Below are 20,197 nucleotides of genomic sequence, written 5' to 3'. Positions count from 1 at the left end.
ACTTGATTTGACTACATTGCAGCTCTAGGGAATTGCTGCCCTCTGCCGTGTATAACAGAGCTCACCCGAAGGGATCTCAGAAGTAGATCTGTGGTATCATCTTACATGGGTTTTTTCTCGAACGTTGAACATTTCACTGCTCTGTAAGCAATCCGAATGGATTCATTCTTCATCTTGTGTGATGACACCGATGGCACACTCTTAATGGACTTGGGGGGGGGGGAAAACCTATTGTTAATTACGTTGACTTTTATGTCATTCTTGGTTCTTTCGGTAAAGTCACGTAGAAGGGAAATAAGAAAGAACCAAGAATATGAATCCCTGCAGTCACGAAAGCTTTAAATCGAAATTTGATGTAATTTCTTTTGTGACAAATCACGAGCACTTTTTCAAATAATTTAAACGTGAGCCATGACCAGTGCACAGTTTGCATTCGTCTCGGCAAACAGGTGCTGCCCCCTGCAGTGCGTGAATTACATTACTTGATGTGCATGCTGAATGAAACTTTGGTAAAAGATAATATGTCAAATACAGAACGAGAGCCATAGAAAAATGAGATGTTGACTACAGCACCTAAACACCAGCTAATAATAACCGCCATTCTACATGAAGTGGCGGTGTCGTCACCATGGCGCTTGTGCCATGCTAGGTGTACTTTGAGGCCACGGGAAGTGTTGAAGGCTCGCTGGCAGGAGGTCATGGGACAGACCCAGGTGTTATGGATTGACTGTGTGAGCTGAATGGCAGATGCACCAACTGTGCTTCCTACTGTGCCGACTTGCTGCATTTTAGCTGCCCGGCACTCAGCTCCTTGTTGTGAGCGTCGCTCCTCCGCCCTCTATCGTTGGTGGAGGGCGACTGCCTCCAACTGCCCAGTAGCGTCCCTCACGAGCCTCCTCCAAAGAGGCCGATCTTGACACCGCCTGGTACCTGTCGTCTATTTGCAAGTCCAGTCAGCTCCACATCCTTTTGTACCAGCCAAGGGACCATGGACACAGACCAACAAAGCAACTACGTGTTCAGACGCAGGTGATTGACCTCGGGCCCTTTAAACGTGACTATAATTCGTCTCTTAAAAATATGGCACTGTGCCTCACAGGTCGGTGTACGATGGCGCGGAGCACCAGCGCTTCCTGGAGAAGCTCGAGGCTCGGATCAAGAGCCATGACCGCGAGATCGAGAAGATGTGCAACTTCCACTACCAGGGCTTCGTCGACTCCATCACGGAATTGCTCAAAGTGCGCAGCGAGGCCGGGAAGGTGAAGGTGAGTCCCGGCTCTTCGCCAACCGCGGCTCACGACCGCGCCAACCCGGTAGCTGGCACCAGCACTGCCTTCGAGTGTGCGCGTAATGTGTGTGTGTGTTTTTGCGCGCGTCATGTGTGTGTTGCGCTACAAACCCGGTGACCCGAGTTCGTTTCCTGCTCACGACCAATAACAAGTGGAGAATAATTTGAACTGGTCCTGGGCCTCCCCTGGGTCGACTCGGCCTCAAATTAGTACCTGGTGCTGTGCGTAAACATTGCTGGCCACCTACCTCTTTGTGTGCTGTGCTGGCCTTCATAGGTGCTTACTAACGTCACTTGCCCTAACAGACTGTTAAGGCTATATGGGGGGTCTTTTTGGCTCGTGCTGTAGACAAACAATTCGTACAATCATTGGGAGGGCTGAATTGCCACTGACCCACTAATCATGTTCACCGGTCATCTTTTTGTTGAGCACATGTCACTACACGGGTTAGTATTAGCAGTGTTTAATACACGTCACATGCAGCTATATGCGCATGTATATTAAGTGCCCTTTTGTCAATCCACTGCTGGATGACGACCTCCCCACGCTGCTGTTTGACCCCACTCAACGCCATGCTGGTCAGTGCGGGTTGGTGAAGGCGTATAGTACGACGATGTCATCCATGGACTAGAGCAGATTTGGTACCACACAAGGTAACCAAACATTTGTAATACTTATTTATTTATACGCCTAATAATCGTTAATTAGATGATAATCCACTAATTTCAAATGGTTATCATAGAATTCACTGTTTTTGGCAACGTCGATAAATGGCAACCGCTAAAGTGATACCACTTCAGATGGTATGGGCGAGTGGACTCATGGACGAATGGATCTTTCTATCGTCTTAACAATTAGCTCACCATATTCTTCGTTCTTTCGTTAAAGTCACATAGAAGGGAAATAATAAAATAATACAAATATAAAACACATGGATTTCACACCTGATGATGATTGCTTGTGTTGCAGTCGAAACGTCGTGAGAATTTTTATTGTTTTATTGTTTGTATTATTTTACTATTTCCCTTCTACGTGACTTTACCGAAAGAACCAAGAATATGAATCCCTGCAGTCACGAAAGCTTTAAATCAAAATTAGCTCACTGTTTCCATTTGATTTGGGTGAATGGTAAATAATATATTATCGCACCCACAATTCGATACATGTTCCGTGAGCGTAAGGATCAAATGTAGTTGATGAATGGGCGTCGTTTCATGCCTGATGTATGCATCTTTAAATAAGCTTGTTTTTGCACGCAGCTATTTTTATGCAGTCTTCTGTGATTGATTCTGGGTTTCATTGTGTAAACCATGTGCTCTCTGCTAAAATTATGTTGCCTGTTGTAAAAGGTCACTTGGAAATGAAAGGGAAATATGGGTAGATTGTTTGACATTCCGATTTCCTTGCAGTGTCAAGTCGTTGCCACCAATAAGCAACTGCAGGAAACTGGAAAGGAGGTAGGATAAGGATTTATCAACTTCCTTGCATTATACACGGCCATTAACACACTTTTTCTTTAGTTTTAGAGACGTAAACGATACTGTTTCTCGTAGACCCATTGACTTGGTGAACCCTCTAACGTGACACTTAAATGTTGTTTTTCTAATACAAGTTATTTATACTTTGAAAATAAAGAATGAGCACTTGAATTAGCTTGCCAACATTGTTATTGGAGCTGACATTATTTGTTTTAAAGTGACATTTTGGGCCATGGATTTTAAAACATTTTTAGGTGAAAACAGTAAAAAAAATATGCCAATGGGAGGTCACCGGGTGGCTCAGAGGTCAGTGTCTTGAGCTGGCACCACTGAGATTCTGGGTTTGAATGTTGCCGGTTGCCTGTGATTAAACCTGTTCTCAAGTGTAGCGAGTTGATGATCTCATCTCAATCACCAATGATTGCAGTAGAAAAAACCCCATCGTAGCTAAATTGGTTTTACACTTTACTTGACTTTATTCCAGCTGTGAATATTAAAATTCTGGTTTTCATTGTCACCCAATGGACATTACAGTCTATGGCCGCTTAGGTAGGAAAGTGATGCCCCTTACACACGCATGCACACGTGGACAGAAAGCTAGCGCCGAGCCTGTAAAGTAGTGGCATTCCTGCCCACCGTGAGGCTGCCACGTGCAATGGGGATGTGACCCCCGCAGCTCGTGACAGAGATGGAGGAGCTGACGCGGTGTCGAGTCCAGCAGCGGAACATCGCCACCACGGTCGACAAACTCAACCTCTGCCTGCCCGGTGAGCGGGGGGGGGGGGCACACCTGTGGTGTTGCTGGGCTATCTTGAGCGTAAACCAGTGGCTGCCGATGGAAGGTCAAGAATCAAGGTAACGGCACCCTTTAATGGGCGGCCGCAGCGATAAGGCGTTGAATGAGCCGCGTTGTTGCTGCTGCTGCGCCGCTGCCGCCAGGGATATCGATCGAAAAAAAAACAGAAGGGAGGTTTTTTTTTTTTTGGACGTTGCTCTGTAAGTTTGCTTTGCAATTAGGGCCCGGGATGGGAGAGAGTGGCTGATTAATTTGAGTGACTTGACGGGCTTTTTCGTTTACTTTTGCCAGCTGTTTGCTCTGCTCAAGTAGGTATCGATTAAAGTGAGGTCTTTGGTTGTTTTGGTGGTGATAGGTTAGGCATTGCTTACGTGCTGGCCAGTTGGTATTCAAGGAGGGAAGGTTTTATAGTTATAAAACAAAGAATAATTTTATGCTTAAGATGACGATTGATTTGGTCAGCTACGTTGTTAAATAGGTGCTGCTGTGCAGCAGCAGTCATTCGTATAACGATTAAATATTTTAAATGAAATAAGTGCCATTCAAAAAAACCCCAGGAATTTAATGAAAATAACTTATTAATCTGTTATTTTAATAAAATGTATGCGATTAATAATACTAATAAAGGCTTCATGTTCTGAATTTGGGTTGTTCTGCCACTTTCATTCATGAGCATTTGGCATGTTGGATAAAACCTGAGTACCTAGAGCAAGGCTAGTTATATGAGCGACTGACAAAAAGTTCCACACACATGCATTCAAGAATCCACGTGGTGTACCACCATTTCACGCACCCCCCCCCCCCCCCCCGCAACCTAGCATGATTGAGAGTTTCACAATTCTCTGCACGATCCACTAACCCTAGTTTCCAAAGTACTGAAATTACACCTTGTCTGGCCGTGTTTTATGATGGGCGGTAACATTTTTACGTGACAATTTTCATTCCATCCAATGTAGTGGATGACCCATTATTTTTACACGCTTTCATTTAACTCACTCTGTCTGTTGTTGTTGTTGGCGTTGTTGTATCCTCAAATCTTGTAACAAAATTTTAACCCATTTCCCAATGTGGTATCGACTGCAAACTTGGTATACTTATAAAAAAACTTAATTTGGAGCTTTCGTGACTTCAGGAATTACTCTTTGGTTCTTTCGGTAAAGTCACGTATAAAGATAAAATAATAAATTAAATACTAGCATACGACGTTTCGATTGCAACACAAGCAATCATCATCAGGTATAAATGAAATAGAAACACAAATCTGGTATACTTAGAAATGTAATGTAATACAACAGAGAGTCGGATAATATGACAGTCAACACCCTACCTGGTTGATTACGTTCTTCCTGAGAATGCTAAATTTGGTATACTTATGTCATAATCATGACAATACTATATTCTATCATAAAAAATAAAACATTTTAAACAATCTTTTTTTTGTTATGTTTTTCGGCTTGGGTCTAATTGTCCACAGTAAACTGACGTTGGCTGTAATTGACGTTATGGCAAGCTTCGGGGCCACTTCCTGGAGTCGTGGACTTCTTCCATTACTAGTACATTTCATAAAAGCGTGTTCAAAAAAAAGTTTTTAAAAATATGACTCATTTAAACATAGCATCGAGGTCTTAGAAAATTTGGCGAATAGAAGAACTGCCGCTTGATGGACAGGAAATGCACTGACCTTGTGGCCGGTAAATAGACCAACAGTAAATAAGCTGCGCCATGGCATCTTCACCAGTGACAAGCTTGTTGTTGCCTGTTCGTCGTGACAGAAAACAAGCTTTTAGTGGGTCAGCTGAAGTTCACTCTTTGTTTGTTGAAAGTTAGAGCATATTAGCTTAAAGCTGCTATGACCACTGGCTCGTGTGTTTTATTTGTTCGTTGTATTTGCCTTTGCCGAGCACTTTGTTTTTTATTTAATGAAATCACATTTGTGTCAAAAGATGCCTCTTTAAAATCCGTCTTCATAAAACTGAAGTTTATTATCGATTTTTGTTATTCTTTTTCTTAGAATTGTTGATTTTTTTCACCACTGTAATAGACATTGAATGCCTTTATATTTATTTTCAGTATTGGAAATGTACAGCAAGCTTAAAGAGCAAATGAAAGCAAAAAGGTAAGTCAATTCAATAACTGTGGTTACTACTTCAAAAATAATTAATCACAATAACTTACGTGCCTTTGGCAGCCCACTTCTGGATGAAGGCCTCACCGTGTCGCGTCGGTTATGGGGGTTGTTTGATCCGCATCTATCCACGCTGCTCGGTGTGGGTCGGTGAAGAGACTGACCCAGAACCGGTCCAGAATTCACTCTACACTCACGTTAGCCATGGCCGGGAATCGAACTCGGGGACCAGGTTCATAGTGCTTCTTGCTCATCGCTGTGCCCCTGCTCCTCCTACGAAGCAGTTTAAGGGCTGCAATCCCCCCCCCCCCCTTCCTTAATCCTTCCTCCCCACCCTGAAAATACCACTTTCCCAAACGGTGCCCTTAGACGAGTAGGGCAGTGAGTCCAGCCACCTTCCCTGTTCCCTGCCCCGTGTGCACCTGTCCTCGGACTAATTGTCCACGGAATGTCTGTACTCCCCTCTCCCCATCGCTCGTGCTTTGTCCGGGGCTCTTGATTAATAAAAATAACACCATGAAGAAATTAAGAGCTGGAAATGGGTTTGAGGAGGGGTTATTGTGTTTCTGGCCAGGTCAGTCGAGGTCTGGGTCCTGTACCAATAGAATTTCGTCTTCGTGTGGTGGCAAACATTTTAGATCACCAGGTTACCCAAGAAAAATACCAAAGTTTGTCAACTTAAATAATAAGTTATACAACGCTCAAAGTAAACATTAAGCAAGACGAATTCATACACTATCTTCCCTCTTGAATTTACTTGTGCAATTGTAGCTGAAGTTTTTAATTTTAATGTCAACAGGGTTTGTTGAAGTACTGTAAAAGGCATCACCATATGCCTTGAGTCATCGTTGCAATGTTATCTGGCGTGCGGGTTTTGCAGTGACTTAAGAGCAGAATGCATTTGTGTTGGCGGGGGATACAGGAATACTGTACAGACTTTAGTAAAAGCTGGTTGGGCTTATTGCAATGCACCAAGTTAAAGCACTTTATGGTTCACTTGGCAAAGCAGCCGTGGGCTGCATGAGTAATTGAACGTCTGTGGAGCAAGTGGGGTTCACATTATGTTTTGTCTTCAATTTTAGGGTTGTAGCTTCTAAACCTGCATCATCAATTTCTTGACTCTGAGTATGACCTGTCAGAAGGGACTTGCGCCGTTAATTGAAAGAGGGACACTTTGTGCGGGTCACCGTCTGAATTTGCACGTAGCTGTGTGACTTTGAAAGTGTATTTTCATCTTAGAATTGGGAAAATGTGCAATGCTGAGCAGGGGCTGTTGATAAGAAGTCACTTGAAGAGATTTTAGAAGCAGTTCTGTGGTACGGCCTCATGCAGATAATTTTCTACAACACAGGGTGATGCACCTGCTCCGTGAGAGTTCCGAATGAAATGCTTCGTCACATTACACGCTGCCGATAGTATGAACATGATAAAATTAGTGAAATTAAAAACTGCTGCATTAAGTTGTTTTTGGGTTGAATCGCGTAAATATAAACGTGTCCTTAAACCCACCACCACCCGACACAGCCAATTAGTCAGGTTTGCCACGTAAACAAAAAACGTGACAATTAGTTACTACCATTGGAACCTCATTTGCCAGTAAAAAATATGATAATTGTTTTTTTTACCCTTCTATCTGGCAACAAAACTGACACTTTTTGGCGTCATCTGGTCCAACCCATGTGAGACTAGGCTCTAAGGAAAGCTCTCTCGGGTGTGGACCAATCAACTTCAAGAACAGTGCATACATTATCAGAGTTATGTTTTTTGTTTGCATTATGACTGCAGGTATTGTGGTCTATGCAAACATGACTCCTCGTAAAAAAGGTGTCAGTTTTGTTGCCAGATAGAAGGGTAAAAAAACAATTATCAATTAGTTACTAGTTTAGCACACCAGTGTGTTGGTGAGTAAACCCACAACGTTTACAATTTACTCTCCAACACACCGGTGTGCTAGCGAATTGGCGTGTTTTGTTTACGTGACAAACACTACTAATTGGCTATGTCGGGTGGTGTTAGAGAGTAAACCCACCATATTTACAATTGGAGTACGACGTTTCGCTGATGATTAATTACAACCAGTCTCATCAGGAAATTATTCAGAATTGTGAAGAAGTCTTCCCGTTTTGCTCTTAATTATTATGGATAATATTGGTTGCGAAAGTCTACGTGTACAAAAAAAACAACCTCCGTGTGAAGTGCAGTGAGCAAAAGTCGCGGGTTCTGCACGCGTGCGCAGGTACTACCCGGCGCTGAAGATGCTGGACGTGCTGGAGCAGGAGTACCTGCCACTCGTGTCCCAGTACCGCTTCTCGCGCCTCATGCTCGACACGCTGCCCCGACTGCGCCAGGAGATTCGCGACGTCTCCTATGTCCGACCTCAACGACTTCCTGGAGAGCATCCGCAAGCACTCGGACAAGATCGGCCAGATGGCCATGAAGCAGGCACGTGGGCAGGGCAGCACGTGCATGTGCACGCGTGCACACACTGCACATACGCAGCAATTGTACCAGATACTCATTTGAGGCTTCATCGACCTAACGGAGGCCAAGGACTGGTTAATTAATCATCACTGGTATTTGGCATGAGCAGGAATTTAACTCGGGTCGCCGAGCTTGTAGCGCAAATCAATATACCACTGCTCCCCTTACAACAACAACAACCGCCATTCGCCACTAAGTGGCGGTGACGTCACTACGACGCTTGTGCCAGGCCATGTGCACCTTGAGGCCATGTGAAGTGTCGAATGCCCGCTGGCAGGAGGTCACTGGGCAGACCCAGGTGCCATGGGTCGACTGGCCGAGATGACCGAGATAACTGGCTGATGCACCACCTGTGCCCCCTACTGTGCTAACTTGCTGTGCTTTAGCCACCCTGGCGCTCTACTCGTTGTGAGCGTCGCTCCTCTGCCCTCCGTTGTTGTTGGAGGGCGACTGCCTCCAACTGCCCAGTAGCGTCCTTCATGAGCCTCCTCCACAAAGGCCGATCTTGACACCACTGGTACCAGTCATCAGCAAGTCCACTCAGCTCCACGTCCTCCTGTACCACATCACTCTATCTCTTCTTTAGCCCTGTGCCTCGCCCGTTTAGCCCCCTCGATCCTGGCCGAACAAAAGCTGTTTAGACACGCGCGTCATACGTAATGCACACGCACCTGCACACATTCGTGCCACGTTTATTTCACGTATATACGGCATAGTCATCACATGCTCGCATGCGTGATACATACCTGTCCGTGCATGCACGATGCACATACGCCTGAACACGCGTTGATGCCGCGTATCTACCACCCACAGTGGGGAGTGGCTTGCACACACATAAAAAAACATTTGCAATTTGCCTCCATGCGGCTCCTGGCCTCACTTTGAGGGCATGTGAAATGTCAAAAAGTTGCCGGGTTAGGCCACAGGTTATGCATCAACATGGCTTGGGGTGAATTTCTAATATTTAATAAAATAAGCACTTAATAGATGGACAGGCATCTGTGTCGATCGCTAAAGAATTTAGTTTTCAGCAAGGAAACACCCTGAACCGACTCTCATCAGCAAGCTGTAAGCCTATTAAACCAATGCTATAACGTACTGGTGATGGAATGGCTGCCAAAGGAGGGATCGAACATAATAAGACGTACGACCACCCTCAGAGGACTGGAAGTCGCTTTAGGTGCCTCGTATGCCCAAGGGGACTAAGACCACGTGCCACACAAGTTTTGGGTGCGGAGAGAAGCAACCGGCATGTGAAAATTCAGCACCGTATTCTGCTCCGGTTTTTGTATCCAAACACAACCGGCTCAGCCACAGCCTGTGTGAACGCTCCAGTGATGCGTATCCAGATGTGAAAGGGCTCTCTGCTTGCGCTCCTGTTACCGACGCGAGGAGGTGGGAGTCCGGGCTCGGCGGTTCGACGTGTGTGTAGCATGACGTCCACCTACTGGTGATTCCATTGCAAAAGGTCAAACAGCTGCACCGCTTGGAACTGGCCGCTGCGATTTTTGTGGGGGCGTGCAGATTTTCTGAGCTGCTGCGGAGGAGGAGGAGATATTTTTGCTTAGCACCAACAAAAAAACGAACAGGGTGACTTCAGGGGCAGGCTGTTTGAAAGTCATCTCCAGTCATCTCCATTAATTATTGGATTATAATCCAGATTTTTATCTGGATTATAATCCAGATATATTTTGTATCGTGGTGAAGCTTAGCGTGGTCATTGTGCGCCGTTGCTGCTACTGCTGTTGCCGAGTGGACGATAATACCACAAGACCGTGTTGGTTAAATCGCCACGAGCTCACGCTTAATTGCTGAATTTGCACCATGGTGGTGTGAGCCAGCAGGAGCGTTAGGACATGGACTCCTTTCGGAGCAGGAGCGTGCACTTTGAAGGCTTTCTTGGTCAGCAGAGGGCGCCACAGTACTGTATAGCACAACTACTTTGTTGTTGGGCTTGCACGTAACATGTTTTACGCCTCGGTTCATTTGGTTGCGATCTTCAACAGAAGTGCAGGGCTGCAATGCAGCGTCAAATTTTAATGTCGGCGTAACTTTTCACTTGAGGTCGGTTGCATGAAATGTTTACATTTGATCTGCATTGGCCTTTGAGATTGTGGCATGCATGTACACTGCTTGGCCCACGCTGCAACGGGAGTCGTGGGAGTTGTTTGACCATACCTCACCGTGCTGGCCAGTGCGGGTTGGTGGAGGTGGGGAGCATAGATGTGGGAGAATTGTACTAAAATAGATGTTGCTGCATTGAACTCTGCTGCCTATAATGTAGCATGACGCAGCCTGAAACTTGGTGTTTTATGCATAGTGGTCACCTATGCATGCACTATACGCAGTGACCAGGGGCATTCGTCTGGCGTTAGGGGGGCGATAATTACTACGTATAATCCCAATTGTGTAATTTTTGGGTAAGCTTAGAATTTAGCAATTTTGTATCCTGCTTGGCCTTCTCTTGCGGACAATGGCAGGAGATCTTTAACGTCCACTGTGTAGTAGATGGCACGCAGTATTATCAGTCATTACACCTGCGGTATGCAGATTCGGAATCTTCATTTAGACTTGAGGAATCCGATGGGCTATGAAGCTATTTTTCACCGGTGTCCTATATGGACGGGGTCAGCAAGTTACAACAGTAAACAAAACCAAAAAAGGATGAAAGTGCAAAATAGAGAAAATGATAAGCAAGTAACGAAATATAAGTAAATAAATAATAAATCGTTCATATAAGTCCGCTTTATTAACCTTGGGAAAGGCCGCAAAAACAACAACAAAACAGTCGCAGGCCACACTAAAATAACACCACACAGCAGTTGTCCCTCAATAAAATGGCCCATTCACTTGGAACTATCGTTACACAACTCAGGATCAAAGTTACAATTCGCAATTGCAAATGTGACTGTATCCACCACTAATCTTCTGCTTCAGTATTAACCAGGGTACTCGCTTTCTCCGAACCATGAGCCTCTGCAACAAGTGGCGAATGCATTACTGCTAAGGCCATGTCACCGTCCAAGGCATTAAATACCACTGAGGTTGATATGCAGTACGACAGATATGTAGGCTGTACTGTTTTGTCCCTGTTGAACACATTTGAAAACACTGCCAAACTGCATAAAGCAGTGCAAAGATAAATCATAAATTGTAATTTACTGCCCGTTATAAAGCCACTGCTAGATGATGGCCTCCCCATGCCGTAGAGGTTGCGAAAGTTGTTTGCCCATCCTTCATGCCGGTCAGTGCGGGTTAGAGAAGGCGGTTACCAAGACTGGTTAGATTATCGCTCGCCAGCGATGTTCGCCATGCCTGGGCATCGAACTTTGGTCGTCATATCGTCTGGGTCTTTAGCCAAATGCGCAAACCACTGCACCATGGCTGCCCGCTGATGCAGTGCATGAAGAAAATTATGAAAGGTTATTTAATGTTTTTATGTGTATTTAAATGCCATTCCCTATATTGCAAGGTGCTGTTTTAATGACGGGTTTATAATATGTAACAATACGTCATTAATTAATACATTTCCAGTTGAACGTGCAGAAATGCACGCACGCACGTACACACCCAACAAATCCCTACACACACGTGCGCCCACACACACCACACACCCACACACACGCCCACACGCTCCGACAAGTGAACCACGCACACACACACACGTGAGACTCGATAAATACAGAACGCCAGAATTTACCCGGGCAGCTTTACGAGCGTTGTCGCGAGTGCCGCCCCGGCCTGAACGCGGGCGCGAATAAGTGAGCAGAGGCCACGAGATGCGGAGCATCAACAGGGCGAGCACATCGCACTTCGGGGTCAAACTGTGGGTAAAACGAACTTTGTGGTATGCAGGCGGGCGGGCAGGCAGGCAGGCAGGCAAGCAAGCAAGACGTAAATAGGTCTGGCCTCTGCGTGACACGGGGGAACAATTCTTCGCGGGCGATAACGTCGGTGGGAAAAGGCGATAGAAGGGTCGGGGAAACGGAGACGGCGGGGGTTGGGGCGGACATTCGTTAGGCATGGATTCGTACACCTGTTGCGTCGCCTTTCATGTCCCCCCCCCCCCCCCCCGCTTTGCTCTTTTAAACCCAAGCTCGTGTTTTTGTTTAGTGCTTGAAAAACGCACACAGGTTTTGGTTCCGTGCCGCAGTGTCAAGTTCACAGCGGTTTAAACCCGACGTTCCCTGGTTACGGACTTTGCTTTTTTCCTTTTTGCGCGGCACACGGTATAAACGCGCAGCCCCAGTGATACCCACGCACCTGCGGCTTTGTCTGCTCTCGCATCGCCATTGTCTCTGTGACGAGATAAAAGTAAAGCAGCAACGAAAGACAAAACATTCCTCGCTGATATTCCACTTGATTACATTCACGTGGACTTCACAGAGTTCATGACCAGCATTCCTGCGCACAATTTATCACCATTTCATGCTGAGAAGTAGATGCCCCACTGTGTTCTTTGTGTGTGTGTGTGTATATATAAAGTGGGGAGTGATAGTGTAGAGGTTAGGGCACTGTGCTACGAAGCCAGTGACCTGAGTTGGACTCCCGCTCACGGCCAAATTATCTGAACCGGTCTTAGGCCTCTCCGCTAGGTAAACGCAGCCTAAAATGAGTACCTGGTGCGTTGTGTAAGCATTGCTACTAGGGAGACAAAGGCGGTCGGGCGTGGTGCTGGCAACCTACCCCCTTGTATACCGTTCCAGCGTTCATAGCTGCTCGCTAACAGCACTTGCCCTCACAGTCTGTTAAAGGCTATACGGGGAATTTGTCTTTTGTATTATTTAAAACATTGCTGTGAGAAATGTTTTTATTTTATATGTAGAAAATACGAGAAGAGTAAAACTTATTTTAGTAACTTAACCAAAAATTACATCATCTTTTTTTTATAACGATTGAGGAATATCCTTCAGTTTTAAGAATCAAATAGATACATTTAGGTGCTATGTACATCAAATTTGTAGTGTAGGAAATATTTTTCTTTGCCTATCACACAACCAAATGTCAATAATCGCTGGCAGGTTTTACAATTCAGTTAGCGATACACGGTATGAAAATGTATTCAAAGCTCTTCTATTACACAATTGTGCTCATTACGTAAATCCTCAATTTACTTGCTTAATTAATGAACAAATGACACAGCGTTTAACAAAAAAGCGTATCAGGGGATTTCACGGCGTGACCTTAAATATGCGCGCCTCGTGTATTTGCATGATGCGATTTTGCGGCGCGTTGCGGTAAGTTACGCCAATGGCTTTATTATCCACACCTAACTTAAACATCGGATTGACGTTGTCGAATGCTGCATTCGCACTTTTTACATTTATCTCCGCAAAGTTGCGACGATCCTCGTATTGGACGACGCCGCGCGTCAGCATCCACACGCCTCGCGTGCAGCGCTCGCCGAGCGCACGGCGATCGACCGCCGCTTGCCCGGCAAGGCATCGGCGAGGTTTAGTTTTCTGTCGCCGAGTGATTACAGTGACGGGAACTGCAGCGGGTTAAACCGCAGCGGCCATTATGATTGTCAGAATTACTTCTGTTGATACGATCGCTGTCTTTAACACACATTGGCGTTAATGAAAAAAATAATATGTACAATTTCCACAAAAGGGTGCGATAAAAAAACTGAGTTTCTTTCGAACTTAAAATAATTTTCAATCAAGCAAATGCACTCGTCACTGAATCTCGATTTTGAATGTATTCGTCAGAAATATTTTTGGATACGGTAATTAAAAGTTCCGCTAATAAAGATACATTAAACAGACTGACTGACCAACAAAATCTTATTCTTTCTTTCGTATGGCGGGAGAGTTGTTCGGTAACGTATATATGGTCGTGACGGTGAGTGAGCCAGTGCTTGGACGGATTCGCGAGTGACCTGGTGAAATCTGAAACCCTGACGGTCAATGATCGGAGCGGGCAGTGGCGTTACTATGCGGTCCACGGTTTGAGATTGGTGACCACAGTTGCACTGCGAGCCATTCTTAATTCTCCGTCGGCCTCGGAGATGGTTGCGTCTATCGTGCGGTGTTCTGATGCGGCTTGCACGCAGGGACTCCCGAGGGTGGAATCCGAGGAACATTCAGAGGATCGTTGGATCGGTTCGAGGGTTGGTCAGGGGATCCGTCGGTGGCTTTCAGAGGTCTACGTTTGTACAAGCACTTTATATATATGTGTGTGTGCGTAGCTCTATCGGATTTCTCATTCAGGACGTTGTGCGCACTCTAACTTTGCTCTCTTAATCCTCACTTGCACAATTCTGCACTTGGGTGTGCAGGTGGGATGTGACTCATTACTGCTGCTGTCTTCTCCCGCCTGATGTAAAACAAACTGGTTTACGCAGACTTCATGACAAATTGTACTTTTGACTTTTGAGTGCTGGTGTCACTGTGGGTCACTAAACTAGTGAAGCTTGTCAAAAGTTCAGAGCTGTTATCATCTAGATTGAATTTCGCCTACCTGTTGAATTATAACCAGCATGTTAACAGCTGGGGTGGAACCTTGGCATAGTGGTCGGTGCGCTACGTTACAAATGCTGACCCGAGTTCGATTCCTGGTCCCGCCTTGCATAGGTGGCGAGTGATATCTGACGCTGTCCCGGGTTCCCCTTTCACCGGCTAGTACCGAGTAGGTTGTTGAAGTATATTCAAACAAATTCCTATATTAACAAGTGTGGGGGGTGATGGCTTCTTTCAGAATTGGATTGACAAAGGGAGAGAGACATAAGACGTCTAACAGCTGATTGCATGGTAGCACATCGCAATCTTTACGAGCTACTTAAGCACTTGACGTAAATGCCACAGCGGACTGACCTTTTAGCTACAGTCTAACAGCCGGTTATTTCAGTATTACACAAAGTACAGTACTGCAGATAATTTTCACACGAACAAAACTGCTCCGAGAACTCGCTTTTCTGGATAATAACGCCGTTGGATATTGTATTACCCTGAGTGTTTTTGTAGCGATGGCCCATATTATTTCGTGGGCGATGGCGGTACTGATGTTTTTCGAACCCGGGTCACTGGGCCGGGAGTGCATTGAACATTTCGCCATGCCATTCCCGTCTCGTTATAGGGGTTAGAGCCTAATAGGCCTAATCCCATCGTCGCCGTCATATCACGTGCCACGATGACAATCAGTCAGAGCTATCGTCCGGACTCAACGAGGACGCCGCACCGCACCAAGAGCTTCGTCGCAGCGAGCGTCGTGAACCCGGGGTTATCGCTCTTTTAATGAATATTTTTAAACCGAGCGTATCACAACACGCTGGCCGTTGAGAACGGATCTACGTTGACACTCGAACTCTGAGACACGGTGCTGTTAACACCTTTCGTCGTTATGGCTGCAGTTCCATAATAATCGACTTGACAACATCATTTTGTGCTACAGTGTACAAAAATTTTAACTGTTTAATGGTCCAAGGAGAGGTTATAAGTGTCAAGACATACGGCTGTGGGAGGGGGTGGGGTGGGAGGGAAACGGTTTCACTGTGACTATGAAGGAATGATCGTACGATAGCGAAACTTGGTGTGTGTTTGGAATATGTTTTTTGGAACAATTTATCTCTTATTAAATGTATGTATATGTCCCGTATAGGATTTTTCAGTCGTTAATTTACCTTCAGCAATTGTCCGAGGTATGTATTTTCTAGTTGTATCCCTGCAATATATATCTTCCGTTGTATAGATCTAGAATATTTATTCCTATGGAAATTATTGAAAACAGATCAAAACATTATAGGATACAGAGGCAAATGGGAGCAGGTTGGGGCACTTTTGGAAATCTCAACTTGAAAATGAAAAGCAATGTGGCTCCAAAAAAATAGTTTTTAATCTGCACATTTATCGTGCTCTGACATGATCTAGACACGGGAAATGACAAAATAAATTAAATAAAAGCTGAATAACAAACATGTATAGAGAGACGAGTGTTTGGGAGATGCTGAGAGCCAGAAAGAGGCGCACATGGATGAGAACACAAGCAAAAATTTTTAGATATTAAAACTATGAACAATTGTTATTTTACCAGGTAAGGCCCACTGAGCTATATAGCTCTTTTTCAAAAGCGACCTGGCCACAAATAATGGCTCAACAAAGTGGCTTATGACGTGGAAAAGAGAGACATGCAAAATCCAGATATGCAGGTGTCAGGGCCGAGATCGAACCCACGACCTCCGTTTACCAGGCGAGGTAGTTAACATCTCGCCACCTTGGCGCCCATTATATCGACCGTTAAGAAAGTGAGCTTGGGTAGGACGCGTCGCTCGAAGCGATGATCGCCCATGGTCGAGACTGACGATGGAGTGGTGGCTGTGGGAGGAAGTTTGCCCAGGAAGACGTCCGCTTTGGGAACGTAGTGATGTTGCCTCCGAAACGTCGTGATTTTTATTTTATTTTTATTTTACTTTTGTTAATTTTAATTTTTTACTTACGTGACTTTACCGAATTAACCTAAGAATATGAATCCTTGCAGTCACGAAAGCTTCAAATCTAGAATTGATGAAATCGACTCGTGTGCACCAGCTGGATGGATTCCCGCACCGTGGCACCACGAGGATCGGTCGCGGCTGTCGGCGACTGTCACGAACCCGAATTAAATGACGCGCGCATGTCCGTTGTAGGCTCAGAGCCAGCGGAGCCTGGACAGCGCCGTGCACCAGCGGCAGAAGAGCGCGGAAGCCCAGAGAGGTCGCGGCAGGGAGGCCGCCGGGCCCGGCTCGGACGCCGAGCCGGCCGGGAACAGTCCCGCGTCCGAGCAGGACTCGGGCATCCTGGACGAGGACGAGGAGGAGGAGGAAGAGGAGCTCGAGGAAGAGGTGGGTGGCCGGTTCGGTGAACTTCACATTTTCTTGTGTCTGCCTTTGTATTGCAGTGCAACGTCGAGTTTCCTACCGTGGCCGTTGAACCGGCCGTACCCGGTGCGCAGTGTAACATTCACAAGTACAAACCTTCTCGCATGCATTCACTTCTAAAGCACAGTGAAGCATTCTGTCATGTTCAAGCAGTGTGACTGTCATGACTGTCATTTTCCATAGATGTTCACAAATCTGACCTTTTTATATAGCCTTTATATAGCCGCCAATATCTCGGTCAAGATCGAGTCGAATGTTCGACGTTGTACTTTACAAAACTGACATCCAAACATGGGTAAACCACACAACACAAACTTAGTTGAGAGGAAAATTCTGGCACGCTGGAGTTTGAGGCGGCAAGAAGCTTCCACGTGAAGGTTCCCAGTTTCAGTTGGAATGCACAAGATGGTTAACGTCTCTAAATGAGCTCAAGCTTTCCGTGAATCGCTTGACTTCGGTGTGGCCACCACTCCCACTGTGAATCCTTGCTTTTTCCCCACCTCCTTTGAAAACAGACAACGCTCATTTATTTACCCAGGAAAGAGTCACTGAGTCTCAAATAAGGTTTAGAAGGGTCATTTTATTAAAATGTTTTGCCAGTGCTTTAAATGAGAGTTTGGCATTTGAGAGGCAGCCTTCCCATCCAAGTAACTCACCAGGCTCAGACATTGCCTAGATTTTGAAATCTGCCACGCACGGGCGTGTTGAGCATTGGGCAGGAAAACCTGATCACGCAGAGGAGACCCACACAAATTAATGGGTGCTCTATTATTCTTTGGTTCTTTAGGGAAAGTCACGTAGGTATAAAATCAAATAAATTAAATCATGTGATTGAATTTATTGTATTTGAGACCTACGTGACTGTACCGAAAGAACCAAAGAATATGGATCCCTGCAGTCACGAAAACGTAAAATCTAGATTAATGGGTGATTACTCATACATGGCACGCATAGGGTGGGTTCCCGTGTTCTGTTATACAACAGTGTTCCTCATCTAATTTTCATAGGGGGGCCACTCTAAGACATCGGTATGAGGGCTGCCACACATTTGAAACCATTGGGTTTGACAGCATGATGGGGTGTGTTCACGTGTTGTGTATTGTCAGGGGCCGCACAAAAGGCCAACAGGGGCCGCCAGTGGCCCGCAAGCCTTGCAATGAAGAACACTGTCCTACAGTCATGCAGTTTGGGGTAGCTTGGTAGTCCAGTGGCCATCATACTCACCAGTGAGCCATTAATTAAAAACAGTAATCCCTTGTTGAATATGGTAGATGCATTCCTTAAAAGTGCCCCATTGAGTGACAAACCGCGTTAAGGGAGGAATTACTTTACTGAATCACATTTGGACTGTTTCAGCCTGCAGTCATCCCATGGCAGGACAAAGAATTGAGATGAGAGTATGCTGCGTACTGTATCATTCCGCGTACTGTATTGTTGTGCCGCTCAGCCACGCAGCTCAAGAAAGTAAATTGTCGTCGACTGCTCAGAAACCGCCTTATAACGGTGCGCATTCCGCATTGTGCGAAAAGTGTTCTCGAATATAAGAATCGTGTTAAGCTATGACTTACCGTGCATTCCAGTTTGCATACAATTTATGGTTAATTTTCTATAGCTGCAAGGAATTACCAAAGCCTTTGATCCGCTAAAGTAGATGTAAAATTCCTGTGACATCGTTCACAAACAGTTTATTATTTTGGAGCAAGTATTGATTGCCGATTTAAAAGGGACGTATTTCCGTCACGTACATTGGCAAGCAAAAAAAACGGTTTGTTTCTATCTTCATCTTTTAATTTAATTATCATTCTTGATGTCTTCACATATGGGTTAACAAAGTTTTCGTGTTGATTTGTAGCATCAGTATATCTTGTTCACAAGTATTCACAACTTTATTTGACACACAAAAAACTCAATTGTGATAAATGTACTTGCACGAGTGGCACATGCGAACCATGTGCCACTCACTTGCCGTCCCAATTCAACGATTTCTCGAATAGCACGCTATATTAACATTTTACTACAACAAAAAACAACATCCATGAAGCCCAGCTGGAGTAGTTTTGTTACCAAACATATACTCTATTGATTTAAACAAGCGCCTAAAAACTAATCATTCCAGCGGCGGCACAAAGCCGATGGTTGTGGCCGCGTGCCAATTTTCTCGTAACCCTATACATATATCGCTGCAATTTTCACTCAATAAATTCACTTGTGTGTTGTACAACAGCGAACGCCACACGGGGTGCAGCCAGATTTTTATCAAAGCGTGTAAAGCTCCCACTGCCGTGGCATATTCGTTTGAAGTGCTTGTAATAGCAGGGGTAAAGAGTTGAGTACTTTAGGCTGATTTCCATGAGGTCACTCCGAGGCCACGGTTGCCACAAAAGAGCCCTGGTAATCTCGGCTCCGTCGTGCCGATTCCGCACCGATGACAACTTCTCTGGCCACACGGCGGCCTTGCGTGCGAGGTGCAGGTTCCGAGCGCGAGCTGGGTTGCGCAGAGGTCAGTAATCTGTTCGCATTGTGCAGAAAATTTGCGCTGTCATTGCGGTCGTACACATCGCTTCGGGCAGAGTTTTATGAGATGGCGTAAATTACATTTTTGTAAGGCCCCCATGTGGCGAGCGTTTCCTTGCACTTCTAGGCGTCCTTCCCGTTCAACTTGATGGCCGCGTACAATGCACAGTAAATAAAAATGTGCTGCCAATGAAAAGGCGTTTTCGTGCGTATTTTCGACTCAAGTGCGATAAATAACAAACAACGCCAGGGAAACTCGTGTTATTCCACTTATTGCCATGTTAAAAAGATACATGCGTGCATTTGCTGCTGCTGAAATTCTGCAAAAGGCCTTTGCGATGGAAAAACGTGGTTTATTTATGAGAACGGTTGAACCATGGCTCTTCACAGCACTAATATTGTGCAGCCTCTTTCAAGAGTGACATTTAAACGTCTGTGTTTATACGCTCTTCCATAAAGGGTTACTCTTTATACGAATTTAACAAAAAAATCCTTGAATTTATTTTGACCACATTGCTCAAGGTTAAGCAAACGGTCGCGTTTTGGTGTTTCTTGGAACGTGCGGTTATTTAAAGGCGGTGCGTTTATTTTTTTTCTGTCGAACCCCCGGCGGTGCCCTCCTCTGTTGGTTCGTCCGCCGGGTTAAGCAAATGGGTATTT

General features: G+C 45.4%; 1 protein-coding gene across 1 annotated transcript in view; it reads left to right on the top strand.

Annotated features, from left to right (window-relative positions):
- Positions 1-20,197, top strand: part of LOC133345589 (exocyst complex component 6B-like) — a 149,707-nt gene that overhangs the window by 16,594 nt on the left and 112,916 nt on the right. Inside the window, 7 exon segments of the mRNA XM_061556498.1 lie at positions 1,100-1,265; positions 2,699-2,746; positions 3,444-3,534; positions 5,634-5,679; positions 7,925-8,054; positions 8,056-8,130; positions 16,793-16,987. Of these exon segments, the coding sequence (XP_061412482.1) occupies positions 1,100-1,265; positions 2,699-2,746; positions 3,444-3,534; positions 5,634-5,679; positions 7,925-8,054; positions 8,056-8,130; positions 16,793-16,987 (751 nt within the window).

The sequence above is a fragment of the Lethenteron reissneri genome, chromosome 22 (assembly GCF_015708825.2).
Source record: "Lethenteron reissneri isolate LAM-NWPU_2019-01 chromosome 22, ASM1570882v1, whole genome shotgun sequence".
Lineage (NCBI taxonomy): Eukaryota > Metazoa > Chordata > Hyperoartia > Petromyzontiformes > Petromyzontidae > Lethenteron > Lethenteron reissneri.
The sequence above is the reverse complement of the archived record's forward strand: the minus strand, read 5'-3'. Positions and strand labels throughout refer to the sequence as shown.